Source organism: Pantherophis guttatus, chromosome 2 (assembly GCF_059756535.1).
Source record: "Pantherophis guttatus breed Tessera chromosome 2, ASM5975653v1, whole genome shotgun sequence".
NCBI classification, from domain to species: Eukaryota; Metazoa; Chordata; class Lepidosauria; order Squamata; family Colubridae; genus Pantherophis; species Pantherophis guttatus.
Window position 1 is genome coordinate 73,363,909 of NC_142064.1, and position 15,863 is coordinate 73,379,771.

Here is a 15,863-nt window from a genome sequence, read left to right on the forward strand (position 1 = left end):
TTTTTAAAAAATGTGTACAATGAAACTTAATTCCTCTTTCAGGAGATTTACTAGGAAATAAACAACTGTACTAAAAAAAAAAGCCCTATTTTTGTTTAAAAATTACCCAGTTTCAATGTCTATTAAATAGTTTGGTATATGACAAATATTTTTTCTTCGCTTGCTAGTAACTGAAAAACCTAGAGTAATAAATAATATAATAATGAATAATGAATCATATAATAATGGAAAAACTAGGAATAGATATGTAAATAATTTCACTTGGAATTCAAATACACACACACACACACACACACACTATATATATATATACTACCTCTAAATTCACCCTAAAAAGTTTTTACATTTCTAGTTCTTACTCTTTCCACTCTTTTTACAATTCTCAATAAACTTTTTTTTTAAAAAACCATCAACTTGTTCAATATAAGAATTGGGACAATAAAATGCTTTTATTAAACATCATACTTAATTTCTACTTAAAAACCTGATATGGCTAACTATATTTTGTTAAAGGATCCAACAAGATGCAACTGTGCAAATGAGTTATATTCAGTCTTTTCATAGCTTTTTAAAAATCTCATTTATTAAAACCACTAACAGCATTGGGGAAAAAAAGTATACATCTATATAGGAGGAAATGGGGATTTTGCAGTAACCTTCCCCTGGAGTGGGGAGGGAATGGAGATTTTACAGTATCTTCCCCTGCCTCGCCCACCAAGCCACGCCCACCAAGTCAAGCCAAGCCAAGCCAAGCCAAGCCAAGCCACCAAGCCACACCCACAGAGACGGTAGTAAAAAAATTTGAATCCCACCGCTGATATATACAGTGTAATTATATCTATCTATCTATCTATCTATCTATCTATCTATCTATCTATCTATCTATCTATCTATCTATCCATCTATCTATCTATCATCTATCTATCCATCCATCCATCCATCCACCCATCCACCCATCCACAACACTTTTCTCTGTACCACTTCTCTTTAAAAGTATGGCTCTCGTTGAAAACAAACATTTTTGAGGAATGCTACAATAAAGGATAAATATAATCATATTTCATTACCACTATTTATTTATGTGTTTTCTAAATCTATCTGTCAAAGTGTCTCAAAGTGTACAAAAAGGATTAAAATACATTATAATAACAAGGATTATTAACTAAGATGATTGTTATTAGGTACATTTCCTTAATAGATTGCCTTCCTCCAAAAAAGATTTATTTTGGACAGAAATTTTCAATTTAAAGTGCTTTGAAAAAGTGCTTTGATGATAAAGAAACCTTATTTTGCAGTAAAAAGCCACTATGCAACGCTACTCTTTGTAGCCCTAAATCAGGATATTTACCTTGTTCTGACTCAGATGTTAAAAGGAGTTTTATTTTATTTGTTTAGAAAATTTATTTGCCACCTATCTGGTACCCAATGACTCTGCGTGGCTTACAGCATAAAACATTATAGAAGACATTAAAATCATGGCACACAGCAGATATAATCATTCACAATTGTAAACCATTAAAACCAGATTGGAAAGGCGGGAGCCTGATATACAGGGGATGGGGAGGTGGGATTAGGTTTTAATTGATCAATCACTCCAGTATGAAACTCTCCTAGATGGGTGTCTAAGCCATCTGGCAGAGCCAGGTTTTAAGGCTCTTTTGAAATGACAGGTGGAGCCCACCAGCTGAAATTCCTTGGCTGATGGGATCCGCAGTATGTTCCCTCTGCCGGAGCAGGAGATACGGAACAGTCCCATTGGAGTGAGATTGTTCCTCAAGTGGTCTGAATCCATGCCATGCAGGGCTTTAAAAGTGATGACCAAAACCTTGAATTGCACCTGGAAGCAGACTGGCAACAAATAAAGCTTGCAAAGCAGAGGTGTAACATGGCTCATTCTAGGAGTGCTAAAAACTGCCCATGCTCTATCATTCTGCATCAGCTGTAGCTTCCAAATGCTCTTCAAGGATATTCTCATGTAGAGCGCATTGCAATAGTCCAAACATGAGATGACTAGAGTAACTGAGCGCAGGAACTGCTGATCTAGGAAAGGCAGCAATTGCTGCATAAACTGAAAATGTGCAAAGGTTTTCCTAACCATGACTGCTCTTTGAGCAGGAGTCATGAGCCCAGGAGAACCCCCAAGTTGCGGACTGGGTCTGTCTGGGATAATGCAACCCTATCTACCCTAACATCTAAAGATGTTGAAGTCCTAGATCTTGGAGCTCCATGCACCAAAGCCATTTGGTCTTGCCAGGTTCCATTGAAATTGTTGTCCCCCATTCAGCCCCCAACAGTCTCCAGGTACCATCAGAAGGCAGCCCCAGCATCACATGCATCACCAGGGATGGAGAGATAGAGCTGATAGATATAGCTGAGTACCTCAACCCATGGTGACAGATGATCTTACCCAACAGCTTCATGTAGATATTAAAGAGGAGTAGAGAGAGTATTGAGTCCTGTAACACACCGCAAGATAGAGGCTGAGGGCAGGACCTCTCATTCCCTATTAACATTGATTGGGTGCTGATCTTGGGTAAAGGAGCTGAACCAGTGCAGAACTGTGCCACCCATCCCCAGCCCCCGTACCTTGCCCAAAATATACCATGGTCAATGCAGCCTTTGGGCTGCTGAGAGATCAAGGAGAACAAGAATGGTTGTACTATTCCTATCCCACTCTTGCCAGAGGTCATCAACAAGTGCGACCAATGCTGTTTCTGTCCCATAACCATGCCTGAATCCTGACTGAAGAATCCAGATGTTTCATCCAAGACCTTCTGAAGCTGCCAGACCACCACATTTTCCACAACCTTCCCTAAAAATGGAAGATTGGAAACTGGATGGAAGTTGTCCAAGCAATGAAGCGATGGTGTGTTTAAGCAGGAGACAAACCAGGGCCTCCTTAAAAGGTTCCAGAAATATATCACCTAAAGTGATATATTCAAAACTATTTGAATCCACCGGCTAGTCACCATCCTGGAGGCTTTTACCTCCCAGGAAGGACAAGGATCTAACTGGCAGGAGGTAGCACTGATAGCATCAAGGACCCTCTCCATCAGGGCCAACAGGATCAAACTGTTCTCAAATCATTGGGCAAGAGCCCTCCCCAGGTATCTCACAAAGACCTGCCTCATGTATAGGTTCAAACTGAGAATGAATCCAAGCAACAAATTTCTCCACAGGGCTCTGAAGATGATTGCACAAATCCCCTGATCCCAGGAGGAATTGTGACCCAGGTTTCTGGACATGTACTGTTCATGCATAGAGCAAATTCTATTACATAACAGCAGCTAGCTGAATCCAAACAGATCCCTTCAATGCATATTGCCTTGATAGGAGTTGAAGTGCTGTCTCAAATTTGGATTACTGTGATGGTTCAAACTGAAATGACATGTGAGATAGAACAGCGCAGCTTTGTGTTGCCCTAATTTATATCCCAGATTTCTTTTTCTTTTTTATTTTATGATTGGGGCTTTTTGTATGTTATTTTATCACTTATTTTTGTTTCTACTGTAATTTTCTAAAAAAAGTCTTACCTTCTATTGCTGATAGAAGAACTCGAGAATGATCATAAGCAATGACGTTTGCATATCTGTTCTTTGGTTTATTCACTTCCAGGTTAGAATGTTCCCATGTAAATTGCTGACCTGGGTCAATTGACTGGAAACAAAGAAATGGGGAAAAAGGACATGTTATTAACGTATTTTTTAAATAATGTTTCATAACAGATTTCCTTGTATTATATAGATTAAAACAGCATATGTATCTAATTCCATGATAATTTGTCATACTGATACTTACTGACATTCACATTTAGTCACTAGTCTTGCACAGACTTCAACTGATTTCAGAAGAAACAAGACAAACAGCATAAGAGATGCTTGATTTATTTTAAAAATTTGGAGCTATGTGTGTGTTATAAAGGAGAAATGAGAAAAATAAGATATGCAGAGAACAGATGTTTAGGCCACCGGAAATGCTGCTATAGAAGAGATGCTGTTTGGGAAGGTTTTGTCAATGCTGAAGTCATTCCATTCAAAACAGTAGATTCCAGTTTAAGAAAAGTAATGCTTATGTAAAACAGCTAGCATAAGAGACCTCTGGAACCCATTTGCTCAGGCAAGTAAATCTGGATGATATGTTTCCCACTGGGTTAATATAAGAACATTAAAAAGAACCTTGATATGTATAAAAAAATGCACTGTGTTAATCTAATCTAATCTGATCTGATCTGATCTGATCTAATCTAATCTAATCCAACCCAACCCAACCCAACCCAACCCAACCCAACCCAACCTACTGCTGCATTGGTTCACTTTGTCTCCATCTAATATATAATCCAGTGCCCCCACCCCACCTTTTGGGTGCCCGGGACTGGTTCCGGGGGAGAAGGGGATTTCCATGTGTTTCCTGGATCTCACGCGTACACAGATAGGGCTTCACTCATTTGTGAAGCCCATTTCTTGGTGGTCCATGGACTGATGCCAGTCCACGGCCCAGTTATGGGGACTCCTGCATAGTATAATTATCTCTGAGTCCAACAAAATTCATAACATTCCATTTATTCTTTATTTTAATGCTTGGGAACATTCTATCACAATGCAAGATCTATAAGAATTTCATCATAATAAAGGATGGTTCTCATCTCTCTTCTTCCCTTCCCTGTAAAAAAAAGATTTCTCATTCAAAATAAAAAAACTACTATTTTTCTGGGGAAGGGTTTCAGTGATTTATCTCTACCCTTCCCACTTAATAGATTTTCAATCTAATGGAACAAAAGAGGTAATAGTAATTTGCATGCTGTTTTTAGTAAACAGAGAATATTTATGAAAATCCTAAATACACTTACTGGAAGATAATTGTCAATTAATTCAAGTAAACAAGAATTACAATGTTAATCATCCAAAAGGAAAATCAAAGATATTTGCTTATTATAGACAATAAAAGCTAAAACAGTAAGTTGCTGATTATATTTGATTAGATTACATCAATATAGTCAGACGACGATAATTTTTGTGAACACATGGACAAAAATATGCCTGCTAAGGAACAGAAGTGTTATATAGGCTTCATAATTAATCTTATCCATGCCCAGGAAAAATCTGATATTAGAGGGTGATATCTGAGGGATTGGTACAAACAATAACAGAAGAACTTCAGTACAGACTAAATCAGTGCTATGGCCATGTTCTTGACATGACCACATACATGGGACCAGTATTACAAACAAATGTCTTAAAATATTGCTGTTTTAATTTAGTGAGAAGAAAGAGCTAAAATACCTGTAGTTCTTATTCTCTTAAATTTTACTACCTAACAATAAAAACTTACTTTTCCTATATAACAAAAGATTTTAATGTTGAAATTGGAGAATACTGAAGCCCATTTTCTTGGACTGGTCTTTCATCCAACACTTCCTCATTTTGACTAACACAGTTATTGTAAATAAAAACTCACCTTTCTAGTCTGAGATATACTATACACTTTTTCTCTGCCTTTAGTATTATAATGAATTTACCTCCCTATTATAATGGAGATAGACTGCATTTAAAATCTAATAGCATTATATCACTGATTAAGGATAAAATCCAGCATTTTCCTAATTCCAATAAAATATATTGGCACAGTATCTTTGAAAGAAACCTTAATATTGATGTCATTAAATCACTCCTGTTTTCATTTATATTATTTAAAGCTCTTCAGGGAACATAAATAAGTTTTATAGGAGTTAAGAAAAATCCAAAAGCATACAAGGAGATAGCCTCAATAATGCCAAGAATAAGGAAACACTTGCTCATATACATATATACATATACACAATATAGAACTAATGAACTTATAAAACACATTGCATTAGCATTTTAAACCTTAGTTACAACTAGATATCCCTCATAATAGTAGAAGCAAGTATTTATTTAAACTTGGCTTAACTTTAAGGATGAAAAATAGTAGCACTATGCCCTCTGCTATCTGTTTCTAGTTTTTTTAGAATACAGAATATTCTTTATTGACCAAATGTGAATGGACACACAAGGAATTTGTGTCTGGTGCATAAGCCCTCAGAGTACATACAAACAACAAAATGATAATTCATACTATAGATCATAAATTAACATATGATTTGACATCTAATTTTAAATGGTTTTATCTGTCCACAAAATGCTACAGTAAGTGATTTCAGTAAGTACATATTATATAATAGAATCTTATTAATTTTTATCATGTAAAATAAAATGTCAGGACCTTAAAGCATATAAAAGGGAAAATGAATATTTAACTACATATCTACAGATATGCACACCGAACTGAAAGGGCTGCTTTAATCAAAACCAAAAATGGAAATATATATATATATATATATATATATATATATATATATATATATATATATATATATATACTCAAAATATTTCAGGAGCAATATTCTGATCGAATAAAATTTGAAAAAGTTAAGTTTCTACTTTTGGAAAAGCTCATATGCTAAAATAACATGCTATAAGCAGAAGTAAAACAATTCTAATAAGAAATTAGGAGGAGAATAGGTAGTTCAATCAACAGTTCATTAAGTGACTGTACAAAGTTACAACAGCACTGAAAAATAACCGTTATGACTGTTTATCAGAGTTATGACCTTTGCAGCATTCCCATGATCACGTGATCAAAATTCAGTGGCTTGGCAACTGGTTCATAGTTATGACTGTTGCTGTGTCCCAAGGTCATGTGACCCCCTTTTACAACCTTCGGACAAGCAAAGTCAATGGGCAAGACAGGTTCGATTAACAACAGGGTTACTAACTTATCAATTGCAGTGATTCACTTAACAACTGAGGCAAGAAAGTTCGTAAAATGGGTCAAAACTCACTTAGCAAATGTATCACTTAACAACAGAAATTTTGGGCTCAATTGTGGTCGTAAGTCGAGGACTACCTGTGTTACAGATATCAATATATCAAAAGATTCTACAATAGTTCTAAAACAATTAATTTGTGAATATCTTTTTTAAAAAATGCAATTGCCAGAAATCAGCATGGTTTGTTCAGGAATCTTATCAGACTAATCGTCTCATTCTTGTTTGGGTAACCTCTGAGGAGATTGTGAAAAATTCTGTAAGCCTCTTATAATTCCAGTAAGTATGTACTGGGGTATGAATGAAGTGGATTCACAAATTGTACTGTTAAAAAATCCCTGATAAACCATGAGGTCTCAAGTGAGATGCCCTAAGGCCCTGTCCTCTTCAATATTTTTATTAATTACTTGGATGAAGAGGTGGTGAAAATGATCATCAAATCTGCAGCTGATGCAAAACTGAATGAAATAGATGATAATCTATAAAAGTCAGAAATAAAATTCAAAATGATGTTGATAAACAAGAGAAGTGAACTCAAAATAATGAAATCAAATTAAAGAGCTAAAAAGCAAACTTTTCCACTTAGGAAAAAAATAATCAAATGCAAAGGAAGATGACTAACTTACTTATACTTCTTATGAAAAAGGAAGATCTTGATTGCCACTGACAATGTCAGAATGGTGAAAAATATAACTTCAAGATCTGGAATACATCATTGTAGATGCAGGAAACAAAATAATGGATGCAAGATACAAGAAGGCAGATTGTGATTGAAAGTCAGGAAAACTTCCTAATAATAAGAGTACTTTGACAATGGAATCAATTACACAGAGAAGTGATAGGCTCTTCTCTGCTGGATACACTTAATGGAGGCTAGACAGCCATCTGTTGGGAGTTATTTAATTTGGATTCCTGTACTGAGCAAGAAGTTATTCTCAATGGTCTCTTCCCATTTTAGGTTTCTAAGTTTTCTGTCATAATGAAGAATAGTAAGTTGTAGCAAGCTCTTTGTTCCTCCCTTTCGCTTCCTTAAAATGCAAACATAGCCAAGAAAATGGTTTTTAAAAGTTTAATTTAGAAAAATACATAATAATGGAAGGAAGAGTAAAACACAGTTTTTATGCTAGTGCCTATATAAACCACCGACTTTTTGCATTTACAGTTGGCCTGAAGCTCAAGTTATAAACAAAACAACACCGTTTTGCAAAGCTCGACAGCTTAACAATGTTATCTGGAATGCACATGCGGTATATATTTTTACATTTTGCAAAGTGCTTAATAAAAAAAGGGTGGCACAGACCTAGGCATAGACAATGACATGCACAGGAGTGGCAGAATTAAATTAGAACTCAAACATTTTAAAACCTCATTGAAAACAGCAAAGGAAACTTATCTTCCAGGCAAACAATATTTCTTTATGTACAAGTGAATCTCAAATGAATCTCACTGAATACATGCTTAAAAGGCACTCTCTCTTACAACTCACCTCCTCTTGCTATTTGGCTTCAGCCAATGTCAGTTGGCATGGAATTTGTCCCTGCTGTTTTATTGGCAAATCTACTTTCCAAATCTCCAAAATGTGAAGAAATTAAAATAACAAGCTAATTTGGAACAAAATGCCCTCTGAAAGACATAAATGCTCCATTCAAGAACACTCAAAATGATGCATTTTGTATATCTGCAAAATTTAAATGGAGTAGCTTACTCAGGCATTCTTTGTCTGAATAAAATAAATACTTAAGGGAAGAATAGCAAAGTCTGATGGAAATAAATTTATGTTTTCTATCTGCACCAAATGTAGGATGAATGCTGGTTTGAAGCAAAGCCAATTACCATTCACCTATCCCATAAAAAAAATCTCACAGGAAATCTAGAAGTTGATATATTCAAAGTATTGTAACCTCAAAATATTCAGATCCGACTTGGGGGGATGTTCTAGGCATTGCAACTGAAACAAAGACATCTAGTGGGACCCAAGACATGTCCTTTGTCTTTCACAGCTCTTGCCCTGTAGAACATGAACTCAAGACAGTGAACATGCTTATTTTCCTTCCTCCACCTAAAATCTTTCATGCCTAAAATGGAACTAGAACTCACAATCTCCTGGTTTCTAGCACTGTGCCTTAACCACAAGACCAAACTGGCTGCTTTTTTAATCTTGTCTTGTCATTTTAAACAGTTATTACTCAATAGAAGGCTATAGCAAGCCAATTTGGGTTGCAAAAAATTACATGAATGTAGTCTTCAGGAGTCAAGGCTGACTCAAGGGAGTCTTTCCCTTTATTACGCAAAAATGCAATGACAAGTATTAATTATCTCCATCTTCAAAAACAAGAACTGATTAGTGCTGTGTTGAACAGAAAGCACTACAAAGGACCACGTGACAAATAGGAAGTTTTTAATTAACACAGAGAACGCCTTTGCCGAATGGGAATTAATTCTGAATAAGTATTCTAGAAAGATTTTGGCTAGGGGTACTGCGGGGTAAATGCAACTAATTTGGTTTCCAGATTATTACAAAAATTCTTCAGCATTGTTAAAACACTGTAGTGGCATGGAGAGAAATTACCAGTAATTATGAGATTCAAATCATTCTATCCCATAATTTTCACATATTTTTTGGGGGGGGTATTTATTTTCATGCTAATCACAGTGTTGTATTCAGTGAAAAGATAGCTGATGTCTCTGTTATTTTGTATATGTTTGAATGGTTGAAGTGACCACAGAAACAGCAATTGTATATCTAAGGTCGAAAGGCCAAGGGTACACAAACAAACAATTGGTCATGTTATTGATGTTTAACTATTTAGACATGGCCTTTCACATCACAAGCCAAAAACAAAACCAATCCATTAGTTAACCAGGCAACTTTAATTGACCAGGACAGCAATCTGGAGAAGCTTATGTACAAAAGAAAACAATATTATTACAGTTATCCTTAAGCTATTGGTGCCAAAATGTTGGCCTAAATTGATCTTTATGAAGATCGATTTAGCTGAGATATGATGTCCAACTCTACCTCATTAAAGCCCTGCTATAAACAAGTCTACTAAGAGTTAAGAGGTGGCTTTCTATCCTGAAATGATAATTAAAAATAAAACTGTATCCACCTGGCTTATTCTTTGTATCTCTGACTGTCTGTCTATCACACAAAAGCAATTTAAATTAAAAACAATATGAGGAAATATCTTATTCTCTTCTCTATATCTTTTTTAAAAATTATTTTTTTGTTTTTTCCCTGCCAGCACCTTTTCTTGAATTTAAATGGTCCAATGAAACTTTAACACTATAATGGAATTGTATTGTCTAATCTATTGTTTTGATGATGACACAATTCAAAATTTGAGAATATATACATTTCATCAAACCAACCTTTGATGTCAAATACACTAGAGCAGTGATGGCTAACCTTTTCCGGATGGAGTGCCCAAAGTGCACATCCGAACCCCCCCAAATGCAATGTGCATGCGGGCCCTGCATATGCCCCCTGCCCCCTGCCTATGTGCCCCCAACTTGTGTATGTGTGCAATGCCCCCTGCATGTGCCCCGCCCCCGCACATGCCCGGCAGAGAGCTGAAGACCAGCTGGCCAGCAGGAGACGCGCACATATGTGCAGCAAAGCTGAACTGGGACGATGGCTCGCATGCCATCAGAGGGCGCTGTGTGCACATGCCATAGGTTTGCCATCACAGCACTAGAGCCTTTTAAGGTACACCAAGCAGTCTTTTAAGCAATAATCCTAGCAAAATAAATTCAGAATTCTTCATACGTAAGTTTCAAAGTTTTGGAATATACCATAATTTAACAGCACATTAACGTCTTGAAATCCTAATTCCCTTACCAAAACCTGGTCTATCACACTAAGAATGCTTAGGGTAAACCCATGATAAATGAACAAATTTTATGCTAAAGTAGTTTTAAATCTATTACACAGGAAGACATGTAACTACCTCATTTTGAAGAACTGATAGTGAATTAATCCAATATACCCAAAAAGGCATTTTTGAAGAATTAGTCTTGTGATCATGACATATTTCGGATGTTTTTAAGTTTATGAACATTGACATTAAAATAGGAACCTCTAATTTTATCAGGTATACTCAAAATCCATAATTGCATCAAGTCCAAAATAACAACATAGCAAATGTTTTATTTAAATACATTGCATTCAGCAGATTGAGATATAAAGGTTTTATAAGTCTAGGTTTTTCTACAATTGCTGCTGATTTCCAGGCAGGCTGCAAGAGAATTCATATAAAGACCCTGTCACACGGTCTTTCATTGGAGCTTGTCTTATCCATGTGTCATGTGAAGGCTTCAGAACTCTGTATACAATGCACCTTGATCCCACAACTGAAAAATGGATCTAGCGATAGCTTCCTCAACCTATCAAATGCTGAACATCTAACGTAATAGCTAAACTGTTATTTTAAAACTGACTGTCCAATATTAGAGAGTTCTTTTAATGAGCTATTGCTTGTCTGTTATGCTATTAGACAAAGATAGTCATATACTGTGCCATATAATGTCTCTATGCATCAGAAGTAATTGAAATCCCTGGATAACTTTTTATGCTGCTCCCACTGGTAAAATGATATACAATTACTACATTTCTGGATGATTTGAAACTTGCCATTTTCTTTTTCTGACAAGAACCCTAGTTTTACAAAATAATAAAATTTGTTTCTGGGACTGTTCAATCATTAACAAGAAGCTTAGTTTTTGTTGTAAATGGGTTACCGTACTTATTTTCCAAAACTCCTGTTAGTTTTCAACTATGTAAAAATGTATGAAAGCTTGTATTGGAAAATAAAAGTTGACTTTTATGCAAAATCATGAAAATATTGTGCATTCGTTGATAATACTGCTTTCTCTTTTTCTTGAATGCTGGTAGGATCCTTATGTTCCAACAAAGATCTGTCTAGGGAGAGAAAACTAATCTACATTGTCTCAATCCAAATAATCATCCTGGAACAAAGAACAAAATTATATTGGCTGAAACGTTCTATAATGTGAAACATTGATAACCGATGAATAACTCACAGATAATAATTTTAATGAGTACTGTAATGATTTAAATGAGGGGCACTTAAATAAAATTCCTAATAGATTCATTCTGAAAGCCTATGTTCAATAAAACTATCATTAACATAGCAATTGGAATTCTTCAGAAAATTTAGTTGTAACACCCTGAACTATTGTAATTTCTTTGAAAAAGTATTTGCAACACTATTATGACTTTTCATCTTCTCATCTCCCATTTCTAAGCTTTTGGGAAATTTTGGTAAAAACACTGCATCGGAAGGAGGGCACATTTTTTGCATCTTCTAATTACCTGGATATTTTATTGGTTTTACAACTGAATTACTAAGCACAGCAACTATTTTGCCTGTTCTACACTGAGAAAGATTATCAGTTTAATAAGAATGAGGCACCAAAGGATTAGAAAACTGCCTTAAGGAAAAAAGAAACATAAACAAATAAAGTCCAGTACAGCAGCAAGGCAGGGATATACAACAGATCTACTAGCCAACAAAGAAAACTTAACTTAGTGAGGATAAAGGAAATCAACATCATTGTTTACCCAAAACTATCTGTTTAATGAATAGTTTCATCTCCATGTATTTCCTCAGTAGTTTTCAAATAAAAGTTTTGGAAGAATGTTTAACCCCATAGAGGTCTGGGGATCAAATAGAAAAAAATTAACCAAGGTCAATCAATCAGCCTGAGATGCTAGAGCAGGGGTATCAAACTCAAGGCTGGGGGCCAGATCCGGCCCGTGGGGTTCTTAGATCTGGCCCATGGGGCGGCCCTGGAAACAGGAAAGGACCGGCTGGTGGTACCTCTGCCAGCAAAAATGGCGCTTGGGAAGCTCTCCTGAGCTCTGTTTTCATTGGCAGAGGCTTGCAGAAAGCTGTCGCAGCCGAAAACGGAACTTAGGAGCCCATTTTTGCTGGCAGAGTGCTTGGGCCACCACAGGCGCCCCTGACACGAGTGATGTTGAGCTGGCCATGCCCACCCTGGATGCACCCACCCTGGCTCCCCAAAGTAAAACAGAACCCTGACACAGCCATCAATGAAATTGAGTTTGACACCCCTCAAATAATTATCAGTAAGTGCTATACCAGACATAAGAACAATCAGGCTAAAAGAGAAGCCATGACCCAAGGTTTTATAGTTCTAGAAAAACTGTTCCAAAATTGTTTGTAAGATGTAGAATCTTAGGAAGAAGAAAAACCCATCAACTGATCCCTCCCAGTTTAGTTGGTTCTCTCTAGAGAGATACTACACTTAGGAACCCCAAACCTGATATCTGATACATCTCAAAGTTCCAGTCCTATATTTTTCTACATGGAAGCAGCAGCTCTGCTTAGGCCTGAGAGGTTGAAGATTAGAAGTTAATCTAAAAATGTTATGGTGCCTGGTCCTGCTTCAGCCCCTACTCCATGAGTCTTGGTTTACAACCTATGCCAGTTTACTCATTCTTAATCCCTCACACCAGTGGTGGGATTCAAATTTTTTTACTACCAGTTCTGTGGGTGTGGCATGGCTTGGTGGGGGTGGCTTGGTGGGGGTGGCATGGAAAGGATACTGTAAAATCTCCATTCCCACCCCACTCCAGGGGAAGATTACTGCAAAATCCTCATTTCGTCCCCACTCCAGGGGAAGGTTACTGCAAAATCCCCATTTCCTCCCGATCGCCTGGGACTTGGGAGGCAGAGAATAGATGGGGGCCGGGCCAGTCAGAGGCGGTATAGATGGGAGCATTTTTACTACCGGTTCTCTGAACTACTCAAAATTTCTGCTATCGGTTCTCTAGAACTGGCCAGAACCTGCTGAATACCACCTCTGCCTCACACTACACTATCTTCTCCAAATAGTTGGAGTTCATCAGTCTACTCTATAGCAATCTTAAGTACCAACCAGCATATTTCTTTGAGCACTTCCCAAGGTAAAGTTTTTCTATGCCTCAAGGAAAACCAATGAAGTTTTACAATCAGAACTCTACTTCTAACCTTACAATTGGGAGAAATGGACAATTTACTTGTAGCACTGTGCTGTCTCTACATCAATAAGAAGGCATCCTATTGTCTCAACAGCATAAAAAGAACATTTTTGCTGCCAATTGCGTGAACAGTGTAAATGAAAAACTATTTAAGCTCCAAGAACTTAATTGCATTTTAATATCCCAGCCTCACAAAGGAATCAACTGTTGTCTGAAACTTAATCCAAAATTATACTTAATTTTTACAATAAAACCAAGATGTAAAGTATACCAAATTTAAGATACTATTTATAAATAACATTTGTTATGTGCACATATCTAGCTGGGCACTATGGTCCTTGATTTGCAGTATAGGACAAAAGTGAAATTAGAGAACTTGTTTCTTGAATACTCCTGGGAGAGGGGTCATAAACTAAGTAAAGTTCTCTCTACTACAACTGTGGAGATTGTTATGATATGTTTTTCTCTCTGATGTTGTGGTTTATGCGATTTAGAGAATATTTCAAGGAACAGCATTTATTTAAACAACTATCAGCAAATGGCTTTACGTAGAGTTAGGAAAATGCCACAGCACTCAACACTGCTGAAATGCAAGTAACTTTTAGAAGAAGAATATCCTCCATATCACACTATACAAGGAACAAAATAATAAGGGTGTTGGTAAATGTCAAAGTGAATAGATGGTGAAGAACTGGAAAATCATTAACTACCAATGAAAATGAATAATTTGACCCTCTTTGTCAGCTATCGCTATGCAAATTTCATCTTTCAGATGAATCCATAATAAGATGCTATTTTCTATTCAGGAAAGTTGCCAATTGCTTGAGATCTGCATAGCGTATTAGCAAAACATGAATGCTAAATACTTGAATACTAATACATTATCATGGCAGGTTGCCAACAGAATTTCATTTTTCTCCTATGTTAAGCCTTGAGCATCAGGAAGTAAAAGATGACTTATGAGAGGGGATTGTATTTCTCATGCTTACAAATCTGGCAAGGTTGACCATAGTGAACATAATAATAAAAAGGATCAGTATTTATTCCTGTATTCATCAGCCTAAGGCCTATTAAAAATTTCAGGAAGGTTATTAGCACATCATTCTTGCATTTATGTACAGATGTTTGCTACTCTATCCAGCATTTTTATTCAAAAGGTTTGGAAAAACAAGATTCACAGAAAGGAAGGATAGCAGTGATCTGAATACATTACCATTTATATTCTACAAGAGTACAAACGTTTTCATGTAAAATCCTCATCTTACCCTTTTAGATTTTTCTCTTTTACAAGAGTAAAAAGCAAAAAAGACTCCTAAGACAAGCAGCCCATTCATCAACAGGTAAGAGTATTCAAGCATAACAACCAGAACTAAGGTAAGAACCCAATTAATATTGGCTCAATTTTATAGCAGAATCCTATGTATATCTGGGAGGTGACTTTTTCTGAAATTAGTGGAATTACTCCTAAAAGTATACTAAAATTTTAATTCTCATGTACCATCAGCATTTTGCTGCATACTAAGGCAGACAGAAATAGCAGAAGATAACTGCTGTTAGCAGAAGAAGAAAGAAAGGAAAGGCTATTGCCTTTCAATTCAGGGCACCAGGATTTTCTAATACTAGGGATAGGGCCACTTTCAGAGCCCTTTCTTTCTTGGGGGCTGTGATTCCAGTTCCAGAAATTGATTACATAATTCCCAGTCTGTTTAAGTTTTCTAAAACCTCCCCCAGCAAAAAATACAAGGGGAAAATCTAAGATAATTTTAGGTTCTTCCACTTTATAATATCAACCTAGTTAACAGTACTGCTATTAACTGCTTCTCTGGTTTATATAAAATAGGTTCCCAAAGTCCATTAAATATGAACTTGAATATGAATGTGAACATTGAATGAATGGACGGACGGATGGACAGGAAGGCAGATATAACAATTGTAAAAGAGCCGTTATATATACAATTTGGGAGTTTGAAGGTGAGACCAACATTGAGAGTCAAGGTCCTGTTAACAGAAGTG

The 15,863-nt window shown here is 36.3% G+C and overlaps 1 protein-coding gene across 42 annotated transcripts in view; it reads right to left on the reverse strand.

The window, feature by feature from the left end:
• The window catches only part of PTPRD (protein tyrosine phosphatase receptor type D), a 1,336,531-nt gene that overhangs the window by 66,541 nt on the left and 1,254,127 nt on the right, over positions 1-15,863 (reverse strand). For all 42 annotated transcript variants that reach the window (XM_087886215.1, XM_087886206.1, XM_034410407.3 and 39 more), the window contains one exon: positions 3,534-3,657. In XM_087886215.1, the coding sequence (XP_087742341.1) occupies positions 3,534-3,657 (124 nt within the window). The remainder of the gene's footprint in view (positions 1-3,533; positions 3,658-15,863) is intronic.